The following is a 20,639-nucleotide window of genomic DNA, read 5'->3' as shown; positions in this document are numbered from 1 at the left end:
AATAAAGGTACAGTACACATACTATCTGCCAATGAAATTGCTGCAGTGTTTAAGCTTGAAGCTATCAGCCCCGGAACCTCATCTTCCCTTCCAACACTATATAAGGTCAAACTTATAGCTAACAAAGTTCAGTGATGAGATCGATATAGTTCATTTTCCCTGTGATAGGAAAGTGGAGAATCACCTCTGACTCTGCAAATATATTAACTATACAACATACAGAACATTATTCTGCCACTTTCCTATTGAAATGAGACTTTAGTTGTTCCTTGTAAATTCACACACTGGAATAGCTGCCAGACTACAAGGATGAACCATCCAAACAAGAAAACATTTCAAAACCACCTTGGGTAGATGGTTTGGAGAGTAGACCAGGAAAGAGAGAACCCCTTCAGTATCTGGCAGTCAGGGTCTTGGAACAAAGCTGACAAGGCTGTGCATCCTTATCAAAGACAAACACATAAAGAAGCAATCTGGCACGTGAAGGGATACTACTTACATTACGTAAAATTTGGTCGAAATCTAGTGAGGTGTTTCTGTTATTGATTGGGCGAGTGCTTATGTAGCTTTTGTTTGTGTACATTCTCTCACAATATCCAAATAGCACGGAGTAAATGACTGAGCTTGTTGGACAACCCCTGTGCTGATAATGGAAACAACAGTGAATTCTAACTGGAAGACAATAAGTTCGAGTTCCAAGGTTGCGATTTATTCTCTTTCGCCTGTCTTGGTTGGTTTGGTCAATTGTACCATCCACAGGATGCAGTGAAGCAACTCGCCAAGGCTTCTTCGACAACACCTCCCAAACCCACGACCTCTACCACTTAGAAGGACAAGAGCAGCAGGTCCATGGGAACACCACCTGCACGTTCCCCTCCAAGTCACACACCATCACGACTTGGAAATATATCGCCGTTCCTTCATCGTCGCTGGGTCAAAATCCTGGAACTCCCTTCCTAACAGCACTGTGGGAGAACCTTCACCACACGGACTACAGCGGTTCAAGAAGGCGGCTCACCACCACCTTCTCAAGGGCAATTAGGGAGGGGCAATAAATGACGGCCTCGCCAGCGATGCCCACATCCCAGGAACGAATATTAAAAAAAAAATAATAATTCTCAGTTCGGCACTGCAGAGTAAGTGAGATGCCCCCATCCCAAAGCGAGGGGAAATCAACACAACCCGTTTCGCTCTGTTTGAACGGTGTTTCTGTTGGCTAATTGTAGAAATGATGCTCGCACCCAGAAAGGGGCTTGTGGCCCAGTCTGTCTTACCATTGTAGCTGTGGAAGCAACACCGGAACAGAAGAGAATAGCGATAATGATGACTGAGGTGATAATCTAATGGTAGGTAAAAATACTGTTGCACATTCAATGCCCAGAATGCTTCCCCCCCACCACCCCTCCTTCCAATTTTGTCTCTTTTTGTTCCCTTACTCTCCTAAAAGTGAAGGCTCCTGCTGGGTAAAGGTCCATGGGAGCGGGTATTTCACTCAAGTAGCCATCTAGACAGTGAGTGTTGGCAGGGTATTCAATAGTGGAGGCTATCACAGCCAAATCCAATCGTATCCTCACGTATCCTCACGTCCATACATGTTTGCTTTCCAACATGGGTCTGCCCGTAACCTGACTCGCACCAAGTCCCGTTCACCCATCACCCCTGTGCTCGCTGACCCGCATTGGCTTGCGGTCCACTAACGCCTTGATTTTCAAATTCTCATCCTTGTATTCAAATCCCTCCATGGCCTCGCCCGTCCCTATCTCTGTAACCCCCTCCAGCCCTACAACCCTCCGAGATCTCTGCGTTCCTCCAATTCTAGCCTCTTGCGCATCCCCAATTGTAATCGCTCCACCAATGGCGGCCGTGCCTTCAGCTGCCTAGTTCCTAAGCTCTGGTATTCCCTCCATAAACCTCTCTCCTCCTCCTTTAAGATGCTCCTTAAAACCTACCTCCTTTTGGTTACCTGTCCTAATATCTCCTTATGTGGCTCGGTATCAAATTTTGTTTGATAGTGTTCCTGTGAAGAGATTTGGGATGTTTTACTATGTTAAAGGCGCTATATAAATGCAAGTTGTTGTTGGGTCATTAGACAGCCATCAAGAACAGGAACCCTGGTTGATTCTTTCCCCTTCCTCAACCAAGCACATTGAGGTTAATTGTAACAGGTCAACTGGTGCGTTTGTTGAGTTCAGCTAACTCAGCATGGCAAGTTTCTGTCTGGATAGTTTAGTTCTGTCCGGGCAGCACCTTTAAACCACTGGACAATGGGAGAGCTCATTTTCAACAGGAAACCAATGACCAAAGAGAGGAAATCACTTATCAAATTTGGTGAAAACCTCATGAATTGCTTTTAAGTAGAAATTACTTGAGCGTCTAGTAACACATGGATTTAAGAAGTGTGACCAGAATATTATAATCTCGATTATTTGTGGCAAATATTTGCATTCGTGCGCAAAAATATTGTGTTCTGTAATAACAGCCGAGCAGTGATCACGTCTGAATATAAAACCCTGCATTTGAATCCATCCTCAGCTGGTGCAGCACCCGAGAGGAACAGCTTGTCAAAGTCCAGAGCCATTCTCCATGACTTCATAGAAGTTAAAAGAGAACTTTTAACAATGACCAGTAAAGAAACAAAAGGCACAGCTTCCTTCTGTTTTCCTGCTGACAAGAAGCCTTTCCAAACTCTTGAGTATATTTTGCTTTGTTGCCATTTGTTGGTATAACGATTTCCACACCCTCCATAACTGAGTCTCAGCTCTTCCAATGGCAGTTTTTAACACAATGGCCATAGTGAATCTTTATCGAACACAGCCACTCTGTGTATCGCACTGACTCTAGCATCATAGGAACAGGAGTAGGCTATTCAGCCCCTCGAGCCTGTTCCACCATTCAAACAGATCATGATTGATCGCTTACCTCAACTCCATTTACCTGCCTTTGATCCATATCCCTTGATACCCTTACCTAATAAACATCTATCGACCTCAGTCTTGAAAATTTCAGTTGACCCCCAGCATCCACAGCCTTTTTGGGGTAGGTAGTTCCAAATTTCCACTACACTTTGTGTGAAAGAGTGTTTGCTGATTTCACTCCTGAAGGGCCTAGCTCTAACTTTTAGATTATGCCCCCTTGTTCTGGATTCCCCCATCCAAAACAGAATGCAGTATTCCAGATGGGGGCTGACCAAGGCTTTATGCAACTGAAGTGTCACTTCCTTACTTTTGTATTCCAGCCCCTTGAGATGAAGTCCAGCATAAATACCGTGACTACAAGAGCAGGTCAGAGGCTGGGTATTCTGCGGCGAGTGACTCACCTCCTGACTCTTTAAAGCCTTTCCACCATCTACAACTCACAAGTCAGGAATGTGATGGAATACCCTCCAATTGCCTGGATGAGTGCAGCTCCAACAACACTCAAGAAGCTCAACACCATCCAGGACAAAGCAGCCCGCTTGATTGGCACCCCATCCACCACCCTAAACATTCACTCCCTTCACCACCGGCGCACTGTGGCTCCAGTGTGTACCATCCACAGGATGCACTGCAGCGACTCACCAAGGCTTCTATGACAGCACCTACCAAACCTGCGACCTCTACCACCGAGAAGGACAAGGGCAGCAGGCACATGGGAACAACACCACCTGCACGTTCCCCTCAAAGTCACACACCATCCCAACTTGGAAATATATCGCCGTTCCTTCATCGTCGCTGGGTCAAAATCCTGGAACTCCCTACCTAACAAAACTGTGGGAGAACCTTCACCTCACGGACTGCAGCGGTTCAAGAAGGCGGCTCACCACCACCTTCTGAAGGGTAATTAGGGATGGGCAATAAATGCTGGCCTTGCCAGCAACGCTCACATCCCATGAACAAATTTTAAAAAAATACTATTAGCCTTTTTGTACCTGTGCACTAACTTTCATTATACCAACAAATGGCAACTTGAAGCAAAATATACTCAAGAGTTTGGAAAGGCTTCTTGTCAGCAGGAAAACAGAAGGAAGCTGTGCCTTCTGTTTCTTTATTGATCATTGTTGAAAGTTCTCTTTTAACAGTCATGGAGAATGGCTCTGGACTTCGACAAGCTGTTCCTTTCGGGTGCTGCATCAGCTAAGGATAGATTCAAATGCAGGGTTTTATATTCAGACGTGATCACTGCTCAGCTGTTACTACAGAACAGAATAAATGTGGGTGTGAGTCGTAGTTCAAAACTGCCCCTAACTGGACTCAGAGTTGACAACTTCACTCGGAGAAGCTCTTCGGGTGACTGCAGTGGAAAATATAATGCACTAAAGAGTACTCTTCTGAGGTTGATGCTGATGGAAAATGTCAGCTAGGACTAAACAGGCATATTATAGATGCTGGGGCTTAAAATCCACAGGGGGAGAGCATCTTGACTCATGGGCATCTGCCCAGAACCTTCCAGCGCTGACCACAATAAGTTTACGGGGCCAGCAGGAGCTCCCTTTATTTGCGTGGCTGTGGTGGGTGCTCATGCCACTAGGAGAACTTTTGGGGCACTTGCCCACCAAAAAGGATCCATACTGTGGTGGAAGAGTGGCCGAATGGGGAAAGGTGGGTCATTCAAGCTCTGACTCCAGAGAGAACTGTCCCCTGTGGTCCCCTTTTCCAAGCGGGTCGCATTTAATTAATAATATGAAAAATAATTTTTTGGGCGGGGGGTCCAGGCTGCGATCCCAGCCTAGACCACCAAGAGGGACCAATGTCCGCCAATCAACAGCCTGGCCTCATTGGACATGCCACCACCGATGATACGGCGGGTCCCTCTGAGAACAAGGGCATGGGAACCTCTGGCATTATGAGTGATGGTCGCCAGCCCCACATCCCAGCCAAGCCCTCAGCCCCAACCACCGACCCCACCCCGACCCCAGCCCCACCACCTGGTCTTGGCCCCTCCTGCATCGATGGCCTTATTTGGGGCAGATGGAGGCTCCACCCCCAACAAGGCCATCCCAGAAACCTTGGTGCTAGGTCAAGACCTGCCGTACCCAAGTGATGTGTCTGCCGTATTTCTGCCGGAGACACGATGGGGTTGTGTTGAAAGGGTCGTGGATCTTCAGCCCCTTAAATCAAAGCAAAATGCAAATTTTAAGTTCACAGCCCCCACTATTTTGAACCATTTTCCTTCTTTTCCAGGAAAGAAAAAGACAAATGAATGTTTAATTCTTGCCTTTGGCTAAGTCGGGCTTTACCGTTCAAATCCTCCACAACTCTTTAAGTGACAATGTTTCGTTTTTCTTTGACATTAGTTCTGCTTTTCAACTGCACATTTCAGAAAGTTATCTATTTCCTCTGGTGGTCATTTGGACCCTGTCTACTCAAGTATAAAACTGTCTAGAAAGTCTGTCGAGTAGAATAAGGACTCCTTTGACATGTGCACTTCCTTTCAGAACATGAGAAGCGGTCTCCTGGGAAGAGTTCCTTAGCAACCATCACATTAGAAGTATTCATGGCTGAATAAGAACAGCATGCAGCTCCAAAGAGCAGAGAAGGGGGGAAAATCCTAATAAATACACTTGGTATTTACAGATGAAAGAACGACTTTTACAACATAGCGCCTGACTAACATGGGTGTGGTAAAGGAGGTAAGGTCTGCAGTTTAAAACTGATACTTAAATTCATCATTGAGATCGGTCAACATTACACACATTTGACAAAAGGTCATCGACCTGAAACATTAACTCTGTTTCACTCTCCACAGATGCTGTCTGACTTGCTGAGTGTTTAGAGCATTTTCTGGTTTTATTTCAGATTTCCAGCATCAGCAGCATTTTGCTTTTATCATTACACACGGTGTTGCATTCAATAGCCTGTTGCTAATTGCCCTCCGCTTGTACTCATTGACTCCAGAGTTGAGTGATTTATCTGGACAGTAATAACATAATCCAAACACCGCACTTCCACCATCGCCAATGCCACATGGTGCGTGCCACATGGACTGAATCAAAACGATCTGATAATAGGATGAAAAGTCTCATCTCTTTGCTACCTGTAGGGTTCTTATGCAAAACGAGCTTGGACAATCCCAACCCGGATCACGGTGCCGTAGCTCAAAAACTGCCCCGAACTGGGCACAGAGTTGGCAACTTCACACAGAGAAGCTCTTTAGTAGGCTGAAGTGGAAAATAAAATGCACTAAGACTTTTCTGAGGTTGGGGCTGAGCTTTATTTGGGATCTATTCATTCGACACCTATCCTAGCAATAGTTCAGTACTCACGCTCTTCACTTTCATTCTGTATGGAGGGACCTCTTGTATTTACTGCCATTAGTCACTCTTCACTTCCTCACCTTCATTTTCATCCGAGACATCCCTTGGTGGAATATCCTATAGTCTTACCACTATTTAAACCACTTCACTGTTGTTGTGGCCACGTGTCCATTCTGCAGCCAGGTCGAAGCACTTCTTCATATGGACCTGCCATGCCAATATTTTCATCCATCTGTTCACACAGAAGTTTTTTTTTCACTCTACTCTGGAGATGTAGGAGGAGCAGCTTGAGAAAGTGAAGGAGCCGGATGGTTTTCTGAACCAGCCACAGAGTGGGGCTTTAAAAAGAGCGGGAGTGGGACTTTAACAAGAGCAGGGGGAGTGGGGCTTTAATAAAAGGAGGGGGAGTGGGGCTTTAATAAAAGGAGAGGGAGTGGGGCTTTAATAAGAGGAGAGGAGTGAGGCTTTAATAAGAGCAGGGGGAGTGGGGCTTTAATAAAAGGAGGGGGAGTGGGGCTTTAATAAGAGCAGGGGGAGTGGGGCTTTAATAAGAGGAGAGGAGTGGGGCTTTAATAGGAACAGGGGGAGTGGGGCTTTAATAAGAGGAGAGGAGTGGGGCTTTAATAGGAACAGGGGGAGTGGGGCTTTAATAAAAGGAGGGGGACTGGGGCTTTAATAACAGAGGGGGAGTGGGGCTTTAATAAGAGGAGAGGAGTGAGGCTTTAATAAGAGGAGAGGAGTGGGGCTTTAATAAGAGGAGAGGAGTGGGGCTTTAATAAAAGGAGGGGGAGTGGGGCTTTAATAAGAGGAGAGGAGTGGGGCTTTAATAAAAGGAGGGGGAGTGGGGCTTTAATAAAAGGAGGGGGAGTGGGGCTTTAATAAGAGGAGAGGAGTGAGGCTTTAATAAAAGGAGGGGGAGTGGGGCTTTAATAAGAGGAGAGCAGTGGGGCTTTAATAAGAGCAGGGGGAGTGGAAAGTTGACGAGCCAGCTCTTGCTCAGCGATAGCTGGGACTGCCTGATCCATCTGGAAGGTGATTTCACCAGTCCCTTAGTTAACATAGCTAGTAACCTCTGCCCACAGCCAAAGTGCGAGCACATAACCAGGTGTACCAGCTGGTATAAATTAGCAGGAGGGGTATAATAATACATGACTGGTCTGAATTACCCTAACCTCAAATGATTCATAACATCTGCAATTAACAATTGTCAAACAAACAAAATATTAGGTTAATACAAAACGCCTTTTACAGGAATATTAATAGTTCAGTATAACTCACATTCATCCTTCACTTTGATGAGCACAAAAATTCAGACAAAAAAAAACAACTTAAGAATTGTATTTTCAGATGAGAGTGGCTTTGTAAACCCAGTCTCTGTGGATCTGCCTGGCTTGGCACAGCATCAGCGAGCCGTTATCCTAAGTGAGGTCACGAACGGAGGAAGTGGAGTCCAACTGGGTGTCCAGGGCATGATTGGACCCTCAAAGAAAGACTTTCCGTTGTAAGGTTCAGCCCCCTTACAAAAGGGACGAGGGAGCACTTGGAATTCTTTTCAGTGGGGGTTCTGCCCCCCTCCCCCTGTCCAGACAGGGCTCACTCTGGCGGGATTCCAGCCTTCCTGTGGTGATTTATAGCTTAGCGGAAGATTTTTTTTCCTAAACTTTACACTCGGAGCAAAGCGTATCCTCTGGAGGATCTCAGGTCGAACAACACGATGCCTAAATCTCAACCACTACGTTCGAGCCTTCCAAACCCACATGCAGACATAGATTCCTCCTGGAAGAGTCTGATCTGTTTTATTCTTGGATAGTTTCCCTGTTACTTTGAGCCACTGGGAGGAAAATGAGCAAAAAAGAAATGACAGTAAATTCTCTTCAAAACTCTGCAGTAGTTTCCTTTATACCACCCGTGGGATGTGGTCAGACTTCCTTGTGTCTGTACCTCACAGACCCTTCCATATTCCACGATATTGCAGATCCAGCCAAGGAGCACGCAATGGGAACTATGAAGAAACTAAACCGCAGAGGGGAAGCAATCATTCCTTGGGAGGTTGGGGGGTCTGAACATCATTTCGAAAGAACTGAGGTAATAAATAACGATTTGATAAATCTTCTTTAGGTTTAAGTGTTTACCAGAAAAAAAGAACAAACTCCTTCTACCCCTTCTGACCAACTTGTTTGCCAAGTCACTTTTTTTCACAAAAATGTATCTGACTAATTTGACACAACGCTGCTGGGTCAGACATAGGTGAAATGTGATCTGAGGAATCATGCACAAATGATCCTGGAGATGGACTGTCAGACTCAGAAACCAGACGTCCCTGACACAGCTGGTTTTGCAGAAATATTTGGCACACTTCCTTCAAGGTGTAGGACCTCAGAATTCTAGCCCCATCTTTGCTGTTGTTCCCTTCGTCGTGTTATCTTGGGAAAAAAAGGGACACTAAGCCAGCAGATCTTACATGGGCCAGACTCTTAGCACATCTCGATGTTTCCTTGTCTTGTGCTAATCCATTACAACTGACATTGAGTGAAGCTGGGACACTCATCCATGAGCGTCTGGGGTCATTTGATAATGGTCACCAACTGATACACAAAGAACGAAGGCGATAAAACAAAATAAATCACTGCAGATAACATTACATGTGATACATTCAGCACTTATGAGGAGACATTTCTAACTGGTGCATGCACCGATGAACAAAATAATACTACAATAAAATTGTGCTAAAAGTGACTAATTGGCTGAGACACCTAACACCTACCCCCCTCCCAGGACCTACTGAAGGCCAGTGCCTGGGAGGCAACCAAATAAACTTCGTCCTCGTAGAACCGGCGAGCTACCTCTGGATACCCGATTGGTGTCCGCTGCTCGCCGGCAATATGCTGATGAGGCCTGAGGCCCAATTTTGGGTGAGCCTTGGGCCTCCGGTTTCTGGCATGCGCTCCAACTATTTCAGGCACAAAAACGGGCTGGAACTGATTTCCACCCTCAAGTCTCTCCAGTGTTTCCTCATAACTCAAAACGTTAACACTAGGAATCAGTCTTCACCCTGCCACCTCAAAAACCGCCTTCAAATATTGCTTTGCGTGTACTTTCAGTTTTATTCCCTGTATCCTTTCCTCCTCCTGCTCATGTCCTCCTCACACCTCTATAAAATACTGAGATGTTCTGCTATGTGATAGACACTGGGCGGGAAACCCACAGGATCGGGTGGAAAGCCGGATTTACACTCTGCCCAATATTACTCTCCCTTGACTTCAATGCTGAGGGCCTACCAGTAAAAGTACACCTGAATTTTTTCCTGTATTACAAATACTCAGCAAAACGCATTATTTGTGACGGTATTTGTATGTGCAAAGTCTAGGCTGACGAGCCCAACCCAGCCACCACGTGCATGTGTGGTTAAAAAAAAATCAATGTCTCCTGAATGCACAGCGACACAGATTGTATCAAGAAGTCAGTATGTGACGGGTTGTAAATCTCAACCCACATCCTACCACACTGTGATGTTTGGGTGCATTGTGTGTCAGGGACAGGGAGAAGTGGAAAACAGGAAGCAGGAGAAAATATTGGACCATTGTTCGAGTGGGGAGGGGAGTTCGAGATAACAAGCCCTGAATTTAGACATGGCCTATAAACAGGAGCACTTTAGTAACAATAGATCCTGTTGCAGAGGTGTTAGGTGATGAAGGAAAGATGCTAGTTTAATATTTTCTTTACTTTTAGTTCTCACTACAAAAACTCACATTCTAGCTCAATGCAATGGTCTGTTTATTGAATAATTGCAGGTAAAGCCTAGTGAATTGATTCTGTCTGAAATGTATTATATAATTTGTATTAATTTTGTTCAGAACATTGTATTTTTTCCCTTTAACTATGCAGGAAGCATGGAAGGATTAGGAAGGCAGATTATTTAATATCTGTGATACTTGGTCTGCTTTGAAAATGCCTATTTTCTATCAGTCAGCTTGTCTGAAAATTGTACTATGGCTGACTCCATGAAAACACTTTCCTGGCAAATAAAAGTTTGCTGTTTTTAACAACACTCAGCGGACCCCCTTGCTTAATTGGAAGAAAGAGAGAGAAACATAACTGAGTGTATGCGTTGGAACTGGCCAAATTTGTAATGGAAGTAAAAGAGCCTTTCCCCAGGGTCACTTTACAAAAATGTTCAGTCCCTCAGCCATTCAGATGTATTGGTATATATAAAAAAGTAAAGGTAGAAAATGTATTGGTTACATTTCACAAGCTCACAAGCTTGGATGAAAAGACCAGGCTGGTCTTTCTGAGGCAATTAATTGGCTCCAAATGAATATTTGATGGAAATCAATTTGGGTCCGTCCTCTGAGGTGGGGATCCAGTGAAAGAACACTCCAGGGGAGGGGGATCCTGGGAAAGAACACCCCTGGGGTGGGGATCCAGTGAAAGAACACCCGTGGGGAGGGGGATCCTGGGAAAGAACACCCCTGGGGTGGGGATCCAGTGCAAGAACACTCCTGGAGTGGGGATCCTGGGAAAGAACACTCCTGGAGTGGGGATCCTGGGAAAGAACACTCCTGGGGTGGGGGATCCTGGAAAAGAACATTCCTGGAGTGGGGATCCTGGGAAAGAACACTCCTGGAGTGGGGATCCTGGGAAAGAACACTCCTGGAGTGGGGATCCTGGGAAAGAACACTCCTGGAGTGGGGGATCCTGGGAAAGAACACTCCTGGAGTGGGGGATCCTGGGAAAGAACACTCCTGGAGTGGGGGATCCTGGGAAAGAACACTCCTGGAGTGGGGGATCCTGGGAAAGAACACTCCTGGAGTGGGGGATCCTGGGAAAGAACACTCCTGGAGTGGGGGATCCTGGGAAAGAACACTCCTGGGGTGGGGGATCCTGGGAAAGAACACTCCTGGGGTGGGGGATCCTGGGAAAGAACACTCCTGGGGTGGGGATCCTGGGAAAGAACACTCCTGGGGTGGGGGATCCTGGGAAAGAACACTCCTGGAGTGGGGATCCTGGGAAAGAACACTCCTGGAGTGGGGATCCTGGGAAAGAACACTCCTGGGGTGGGGGATCCTGGGAAAGAACACTCCTGGGGTGGGGGATCCTGGGAAAGAACACTCCTGGGGTGGGAGATCCTGGGAAAGAACACACCTGGGGTGGGAGATCCTGGGAAAGAACACTCCTGGGGTGGGGGATCCTGGGAAAGAACACTCCTGGGGTGGGAGATCCTGGGAAAGAACACTCCTGGGGTGGGGATCCTGGGAAAGAACACTCCTGGGGTGGGGGATCCTGGGAAAGAACACACCTGGGGTGGGAGATCCTGGGAAAGAACACACCTGGGGTAGGGATCCAATGAAAGAACACTCCTGGGGTGGGGGATCCAATGAAAGAACACTCCTGGGGTGGGGATCCAGTGTAAGAACACTCCTGGGATGGAGATCCAGTGTAAGAACACTCTGGGGTGGTGATCCAGTGTAAGAACACTCTGGGGTGGTGATCCAGTGTAAGAACACCCCAGGGATGGGATCCAGTTTAAGAACAACCTTGAGGTATGGATCCAGTGAAAGAACACCATTGGGGTATGGATCCAGTGCAAGAACACTCCTGGGTTGGGGATCCAGTATAAGAATACTTTGGGATGGGGATCCAGTGTAAAAACACACCTGGGGTGGGGATCCAGTGTAAGTACACTCTAAGGTGGGGATCCAGTGTAAGAACACTCCTGGGGTGGTGATCCAGTGTAAGTACACTCCTGGGGTGGGGATCCAGTGCAAGTACACTCCTGGGGTGGGGATCCAGTGTAAGTACACTCCTGGGGTGAGGATCCAGTGTAAGAACATCCTTGGGGTATAGATCCAGTAGAAGAACACTACTGGGGTGGGGATCTAGTATAAGAACATCCACGAGGTAGGTCGGGGTCCAGTGAAAGAAAACTCCTAGGATAGGGGTGCAGTGAAAGACACTCGTTCGGTGGGGGTCCTGCAGTTACCGTTCAGGTTAGGGCCGTTTCTGCGGACCAACCTTTGACCCTGTCCGGTAGACTCGGGTGGTTGTCGGTTTGCCCGACCGTCCAGCCAAGCAGTGCCCGTTCGATGTGAAGTTCGCCATATAGGGAAAAATATAGGAAGAGAAAAAACAAGCAGCCTGGTCAGTTCAGTGGGGGACGTGAGTTATACGAACGGCGGGGATCCGCTCTATTGCAATTCAGCTAACACCAGAAGAGGCAAATTCATGATCCTAAAAAAAGACTTGTGTGCTACTTCAGCCAGGAACAGTGCATGATCCGGTCTGTAGTTTCCAGGTGTGTTTTTTTTTCTTGCTATATTCATTAATATGTAATGCATTTTTAGTTATTGTTTGACACTGCTGGGTTTTAATGTCTTTCATTCCAGAACTTGTCATGTGAGCTGCCATCTCTGGTTTTACCGTTAAAGTGCACGGGAATTGTTACTATTTTATTGGGAATGGTGTGTCTAGGGTATAAGCTTTTACTTTGTGCATTCCACAATCAGTATGTGTTGGCTCAGTTTGATGCTTGTGTTTTGTATGTCAGACAAGCTGCCGCAAGGATTGCACCCGCTGTCAAATTCAAGAAGTGTATCTTCAAGAACCATAGTTTAACATTGAAGAAATGAACTGGGCTGTAACCCCGTTAACTGGTTTGGGAGGAACCAGCCTGTTACCTGGCTGTGAGCTCCCCCAGGCGGCCACTCCTGTGTTCAACCCGGGGACCGAGCACCGACTGATGGGCTGCTACAAACCCACTCACTCTCAGCAACCGTGAGTTCCAAGAGGCCTCTATCAACAACAGGGGATAGGAGTTAAAGAGAAGCGGATGGAAGTTCCCCACATGTTGTGTTTTCCATTTTGAAAACTATTCATTAACGTAAAAAAAAAAATCAGCCTCCAAGTATTCACCTTGGTGGGTGTGAGTATTAATTGTGTAAATCTCACAATACCAGGCAGAGTATTCGAAAACAGCAAACAAAAAGAGAAAACGCTGGGAATCCCCAGCAGGTCAGTTTGACTCTTTGGAGAGAATAATCGACGTTTTAGGTTTATAACCTGCGTCAGGACACGGTGCAAGGTAGGGGACTGTGCCCTCCCCGTTAACCCGGACTGTGCCCTCCCCGTCAACCCAGACTGTGCCCTTCCCGTTAACCCGGACTGTGCCCTTCCCGTTAACCCAGACTGTGCCCTTCCCGTTAACCCAGACTGTGCCCTCCCCGTTAAACCGGACTGTGCCCTCCCCATTAAACCGGACTGTGCCCTCCCCGTTAACCCAGACTGTGCCCTCCCCGTTAACCCGGACTGTGCCCTCCCCGTTAACCCAGACTGTGCCCTCCCCGTTAACCCGGACTGTGCCCTCCCCGTTAATCCGGACTGTGCCCTTCCCCGTTAACCCGGACTGTGCCCTCCCCGTTAACCCGGACTGTGCCCTCCCCGTTAATCCAGACTGTGCCCTCCCCGTTAACCCAGACTGTGCCCTCCCCGTTAATCCAGACTGTGCCCTCCCCGTTAACCCAGACTGTGCCCTCCCCGTTAACCAAGGCTGTGCCCTCCCCGTTAACCTGGACTGTGCCCTCGTCCTGTTAACCTGTAGTGTGGCTCCCCGTTAACCTGTAGTGTGGCTCCCTGTTAACCTGTAGTGTGGCTCCCCGTTAACCTGTAGTGTGGCTCCCCGTTAACCTGTAGTGTGGCTCCCCGTTAACCTGTAGTGTGGCTCCCCGTTAACCTGTAGTGTGCGCTCCCCGTTAACCTGTAGTGTGGCTCCCCGTTAACCTGTAGTGTGCGCTCCCCGTTAACCTGTAGTGTGGCTCCCCGTTAACCTGTAGTGTGGCTCCCCGTTAACCTGTAGTGTGCGCTCCCCGTTAACCTGTAGTGTGGCTCCCCGTTAACCTGTAGTGTGGCTCCCCGTTAACCTGTAGTGTGGCTCCCCGTTAACCTGGACCATGCACCACCCCGTTAACCTGGAATGTGCTCTCCCCTTTAATCTGGAATGTGCTCTCCCCTTTAATCTGGAATGTGTCCTCCCTGTTAACCTGGACTGTGCTCTCCTCGTTAACCTGAAATGTGCCCTCCCCTTTAACCTGGAATGTGCCCTCCCCATTAACCTGTTCTGTCTCCTTTCCGAGCTGTACTTCGTCATTATCTATTTACATTTCAAACCTGTTTGAATCTCAAACCTGATCCTCAGGTTTTCTATGTTTTCCTCTTCCTGCCCTGCCTCTGCTTCTTTGTTTCTGTAATTCCTTTAATGCACTTTCCATCACCTGACTGAGATGATCTGTTACATCATCCACTATCACTGCCCTGATCCTCACTGTCTGTATGTTTTTCCCACCCTTCCTTTTTCTTATACCTGTCCCTCTCTAATCTTTTCATATCTGAAGGGTCCACATCTCTGTTCCTTGACTGAGGGTTTCCTGCTGGTCCTGCTCTTGTACATTATCCCCCATCCCCTCCTCCCTGTGACTGTGCTCTTTAACACTCTTTCATAGAATCATAAAAAGTTATGGCACAGAAGGAGGCCATTCGGCCCGTCGTGTCCGTGCTGGCCGAAAAAGAGCTATCCATCTTAATCCCAATTTCCAGCACATGGTCTGTAGCCCTAAAGGTTACGGCACTTCAAGTGCACGTCCAAGTACTTTTTAAATGAGTTGAGAGTTTCTGCCTCTATCACCCTCTCAGAGTTTCTGCCTCTATCACCCTCTGGGTGAAAAAATTTCTCCTCAGCTCCCCTCTAATCCTTCTACCAATTACTTTAAATCTATGCCCACTGGTCACTGACCCCTCTGCTAAGGGAAATAGGTCCTCCCTATCCATTCTATCTAGGCCTCTCATAATTTTATACACCTCAATTAAATCATCCCACAGCCTCCTCTGTTCCAATGAAAACAACCCCAGCCCACCCAATCTTTCCTCATAGCTAAAATTCTCCAGTCCTGACAACATCTCGTAAATCTCCTCTGCACCCTCTCTAGTGCAATCACATCTTTACTATAATGTGAAGACCAGAACCGTACGCAGTACTCAAGCTGTGTCCTAACTAGTGTTTTATATAGTTCCAGCATAACCTCCCTGCTCTTATATTCTGTGCCTTGGCTAATAAAGGAAAATATCCCGTATGCCTTTTTAACCACCTTATCTACCTGTCCTGCTACCTTCAGGGATCTATGGACATGCACTCCAAGGTCCCTTTGTTAATCTACACCTTTCAGTATCCTCCCATTTATTGTGTATTCCCTTGCCTTGTTTGCCCTCCCCAAATGCATTACCTCACACTTCTCCGGATTGAATTCCATTTGCCACTTTTCTGCCCACCTGACCAGTCCATTGATATCTTCCTGCAGTCTACAGATTTCCTCCTCACTATCAACCACGCGGCCAATTTTTGTATCATCTGCAAACTTCTTAATTATGCTCCTTACATTTAGGTCTAAATCATTTATAGATACCACAAAAAGCAAGGGACCTAGTACTGAATCCTGCGGAACCCCACTGGAAACTGCCTTCCAGTCACAAAAACACCCGTCGACCATTACCCTTTGCTTCCTTCCACTGAGTCAATTTTGGATCCAATTTGCCACTTTCCCTTGGATCCCATGGGCTTTTACTTTTCTGACCAGTCTGCCATGTGGGACCTTGTCAAAAGCCTTGCTAAAATCCATGTAGACTACATCAAACGCGCTACCCTCATCAACCCTCCTTGTTACCTCCTCAAAAAATTCAAACAAGTTAGTCAGACACGACCTTCCCTTAACAAATCCATGCTGACTGTCCTTAATTAATCCATGCCTTTCTAAATGACGATTAATACTGTTCCTCAGAATTGTTTCCAATAATTTGCCCACCACCGAGGTAAGACTTACTGGCCTGTAATTACTCGGTCTATCCTTTTCTCCCCTTTTAAACAATGGTACAACATTAGCAGTCCTCCAATCCTCCAGCACCACGCCTGTAGCCAGAGAAGATTTTAAAATGATGGTCAGAGCCTCCGCTATTTCCTCCCTTGCTTCTCTTAACATAAGAACATAAGAAATAGGAGCAGGAGTAGGCCAATTGGCCCCTCGAGCCTGCTCCGCCATTCAATAAGATCATGGCTGATCTGATCCTAACCTCAACAGCCTGGGATAAATTTCATCCAGGCCTGGCAATTTATCTACTTTCAAAGATGCTAATCCCCTTAATATTTCCTCCTTCACTATGTTTATCCCATCTAATATTTCACACTCCTCCTTAACTACAATGTCTGCATCATCTCTCTCTTTTGTGAAGACAGATGCAAAATATTCATGAAGAACGATGCCCACATCTTCCGCCTCCCTACTCTTTCTTTAGTTATCATCTTGCTCTTTATGTATTTATAAAACATCTTTGGGTTTTCCTTGATTTTACTTGTCAGTATTTTTTCATACACTCTCTTTTTAATTTCACCCCTGCACTTTCTGTACTCCTCTGGGCTTTCTGCAATATTGAGCTCTTGGTGTCTGACCCTTTTTTTGCCTTATCTTACCCTGTGTACTCCTTGACGTCCAGGGAGCTCTAGATTCGGCATTCCCACTCTTTTTCTGTGTGGGAACACATTCGCTCCGAACCTTCCTCCTGGTTAAACGCGGCCTCCTGACAACACCTCATGCCATCAACTTGTTACAGCAGCTGTCAGACCGCTGCCTTCCGATTGGTGCCGGTGCCTGTCTATCACGTAACCCTTGGCCGGCCTGTAGCCACTCCCGGCCCGGCTGTGTGAGCCTCGCCCCGCCCACTCGCCGGTTCGCAGGTAAAGGTGTTAACAAAGAGAAGGGGGCGGGGCTGTGGCGGGTGTAAACACAAGGTACTGGCGTCTGATTGGCCACGGGGTGTGTCAGTCAACGGGGGGCGGGCGGGGATATGTTAATGAGCCCGCTGGCTGGAATGTGTGGAATGCGGTGGAGGTGTCGGAATGCCGTCCCTCTCCCGCCCTAATAACCCATAGGGGGGGGGGGGGACCGGGCAAGAGCCGCCAACTTCACCGCATCTTCAAGCACCGTTGGCCGGTTGGAGGTTTGCACTGGAGCCGGTTCCGAGCCCAGGAGCGGGAGGGTCCCGGGCATGGTTTGGCTCGGGAGTGCTTTTAAAAGAGTTCGCACATGCGCAGCTTCCAATCCGTGCAAACACTTTGGAGTCACTTTTTAAGAGTTTTATTGAGGGGAGCGGGCGAGTCGGGCGGGGGCGAGTCGGGCGGGCGGTCGGGGGGGGGTTTGTTCGCCATTCACCGGGGCAGCACCGTCTGCCACTGCAGCCGGTTAATCTCCGAGGACTGTAACGATAATCTTCACATCTCTCATTGAAAACTCGTGTCATGTGATGTTAGAAATAGCCGAGGATCGGTCGAACTTCCTGATCTTTTTCATGAGTGCAGGAAGTTGGGGAATTTTGAAGAAGGAATCCCTAACTTCGAAGGCAAAGGTGTGGTGAGTTATTCCCATCGACAGGGTGATGGCTCCACTTCAGATTTTTAAAGTTTAGATAAGTTTCCCTGAATCCCGCGGGGGATTTCTTTTACGTGAAACCTCTTCCTTTTGCAGGAGAAATCAAAGGAGTGGACTAAACATGGACTTCCTGGTCCGAAGTTCCTTGGACTCTCAAATATATGTTATCAAAAGATCTCATTCCCTTGGAGGTGGCACTTAAGTTCTGTGAAACTTAACCTGCATGGTTTTCACCATTCATTCTGTGGCATTGCACCTTAACTTTTAGATCCAAGGGAAGTAAGCATTCGTTTAACTGTGTGTGAAATAAACAGTGTGTATCATGCTAGATATTATCACCTATTAAAGTAACAAAACTCTTAAGTGTCCTATTTAGTGAGCTGGCTTTAATCCCTGTGGAGTTTGATATAACAGTTAAAATGCCAAAGGAATTGAGATGGGAGAGGTCTATTTAAGACCGAAGGCAGTCCACAACTCTCGAGTACAGTAGAGAGTTTATTATTATAGTCAGCAAGAGAACAAACTTCAGTTTCAAATTTTTTGATTCAATAAATTGCAAAATAAAAGCTCTAGTTATAAATGTCATTCTTGGCAGAAATTTGCAAAGCCTGATGGTGCTGTATGTTTGCAATTACAACTAGTCAGCTTAGTTCAGTGAAATTTTCATAAAATGTTTTCTCTTAAAATGGGAGCTAAAACAGAGTGTGACTTTCTTCACTGGGGCCCCTTGCAGCCATGACTCATGCAGCACACTGTTCATGGAGAATACTCCATTGCCAGTGATGACCCTCTGAAGAAAGTCATTGGGTGACAGCTCCTTCATTATATGCTTGTCCATGGGAGGGCTCTTGCCAAGTTAACCAAGCGCCAATGAATTTAGAATAGTGGAAACATGGGCATGAATTACAAGGTTGTGATGCAATTCAATCAGTGGGTGCCTTTGATGCATTCTAAACTGCGAGAGCCAAAGTTTTTTGATTCTGTTCTAAATCTCCTTCATCATTTTACAGCCTTTAACTTATCCCCTTGCCTGTTTGTTTCATGTACGTTATGTCTTTGATACAGTTGGTACTATTGAGCCACATGTCATTGTAGAGTACCATTTGAATATTATAATGATTCATTGGATGTATTGTGGTTTTGGAAGAAATGATTCCTATCAGTGGAATTGTCTAGCAATTATTTCAGTGAATGTTATGTAAATGATACACAGTTAACAGAGGAACAGGGGCAGGCCATTCAGCCCCTCAAGTCAAAAGTTTGTGGGTTTAATGTCTCATCTGAAAGATGGCTCTTCCGATATTTCAGTGCAGTACGGAGGGAGTGCTGCACTATCAGCCTAGATTATGTGCTCTGGAGTGGGGCTTGAACCCACGACCTTATGATTTAGAGCCAAGGCTGACCCCTTGAGAGGACAGGCGTACCCCTAGGTATCTGCCGAAGCCCTTTTTACACACCTTTTAGGAGATGTGAATGAGCTGACTGGGGTGACTGTCCTATTTTTCCTCCCTGCTTCTCCTGATGACACTTAATTTGTAAGAAATTGAGTTTTCCCTTGAATCCCATAAATGCATTGCACACTGTGTTGGAGTTTCACTGCACAGTGGTAGCTTTGATTTTTTTTTCAGTAACCACTTTGATTTGATGACATTTACGCGCTTGCGTTTAGAATATTTTTTGCATTACTTTGACCCCCCTGCCGACCCCAGCTTTACATTTCTATTTGGGGGAAGAAGGAAGAAAATGTTGGTTGGTTGACTACACCCTGTTTTTCCCCTCTTTAGGTGACAGGAGCAGGAAGCACTAATTACACTTTGAGTTACTCCAGCTGCTTTTCTCATTCGTTCGATAGGCTGTGACCTTGGGTTTGGTTTTGAAGTTTAAGGAGCTGGTAAAAGAACAAAACTGTGAGAATGCTGCAGCAGATATTGGAGACCATGTACATTGAACCAGAGCTTCTGGCTGAACTAAATGAAGAACAAAAGCAGATACTGTTTTTTAAAATGAGACAGGAACAGATTCGAAGGTGGAAGGAAAAGGAAGAAAAACTGGAGCAGGAGGAAAGAAAGCCTGCAACAAGTAAGTTCATGTTTGTGTTGTCACTAAAGACAAAATGCTTTTTAAACAAAAATTTTGTACAGTGTATTGCATTTTTTAAGGTTGTTCTCCTTCGAGCAGAGAACGTTAAGGGGAGATTTAATAGAGGTGTTCAAAATCATGAAGGGTTCTGATAGAGTAAATAAAGATAAACTGTTTCCAATGGCAGAAGGGTCGATAACCAGAGGACACAGATTTAAGGTGATTGGCAAAAGAACCAGAGGGGAGATGAGGAGACATTTTTTACACGGCAAGTTATCATTATCTGGAATGCACTACCTGAAAGGTTGGTGGAAGCAGTTTCAATAATAACTTTCAAAGGGGAATTGGATAAATACTCGAAGGGGAAAAATTGGTAGGGCGATGGGGAAAGAGCGGGGGAGTGGGACTAATTGGATAGCTCTTTCAAAGAGCAGGCATAGGCCGAATGGCCTCCTTCTGTGCTGCATCATTCCATGAATTGTAAACAATTTTACAACACCAAGTTATAGTCCAACGATTTTATTTTTAATCCCACAAGCTTTCGGGGGCTTTCCCCTTCCTCAGGCGGTGTGGAAATGACAATTTCGAATCGAAATTGTCATTTCCACACCGCCTGAGGAAGGGGAAAGCCCCCGAAAGCTTGTGGGATTAAAAATAAAATCGTTGGACTATAACTTGGTGTTGTAAAATTGTTTACAATTGTTAACCCCAGTCCATCACCGGCATCTCCACATCATTCCATGAAGTGAGATCAAAAAGTTTGGGTTTTTAAAAATGATGCAAATATTAGAAATCTGCAAGAGCAAAGCTTGAAACTTAGAAGAGGGAGGGTGAAAAGATTTAACTCTAGATGGTGGCGAATGCAT

At 46.3% G+C, this 20,639-nt stretch overlaps 1 protein-coding gene and 1 long non-coding RNA gene across 8 annotated transcripts in view; one reads left to right on the top strand and one right to left on the bottom strand.

The window, feature by feature from the left end:
* Positions 1 to 6,165: 6,165 nt before the first annotated feature.
* Positions 6,166 to 16,879, bottom strand: LOC137304878 (uncharacterized). Its single transcript, XR_010958651.1, has 2 exons — positions 16,740 to 16,879; positions 6,166 to 8,817 (listed from the first exon to the last, which is right to left on the bottom strand). It is a non-coding gene; the product is annotated as an uncharacterized lncRNA (long non-coding RNA).
* Positions 16,880 to 17,468: 589 nt separating this feature from the next.
* The window catches only part of sh2d4a (SH2 domain containing 4A), a 42,836-nt gene continuing 39,665 nt past the window's right edge, over positions 17,469 to 20,639 (top strand). The window contains exons 1-3 of one of the 7 annotated variants that reach the window (XM_067994398.1): positions 17,469 to 17,676; positions 17,791 to 17,973; positions 19,547 to 19,773. In XM_067994398.1, the coding sequence (XP_067850499.1) occupies positions 19,608 to 19,773 (166 nt within the window). In that variant the 5' untranslated portion in view covers positions 17,469 to 17,676; positions 17,791 to 17,973; positions 19,547 to 19,607. Of the gene's footprint in view, positions 17,677 to 17,790; positions 17,974 to 19,478; positions 19,774 to 19,998; positions 20,078 to 20,639 lie in introns of those variants that run through there. The other 6 variants (XM_067994396.1, XM_067994397.1, XM_067994393.1 and 3 more) reach the window with 6 other exon arrangements.

Source organism: Heptranchias perlo, chromosome 1 (genome assembly GCF_035084215.1).
Source record: "Heptranchias perlo isolate sHepPer1 chromosome 1, sHepPer1.hap1, whole genome shotgun sequence".
Classification (NCBI taxonomy): Eukaryota; Metazoa; Chordata; class Chondrichthyes; order Hexanchiformes; family Hexanchidae; genus Heptranchias; species Heptranchias perlo.
Note: the sequence above shows the minus strand (reverse complement) of the source record. Positions and strands in the feature narration are given on the sequence as shown.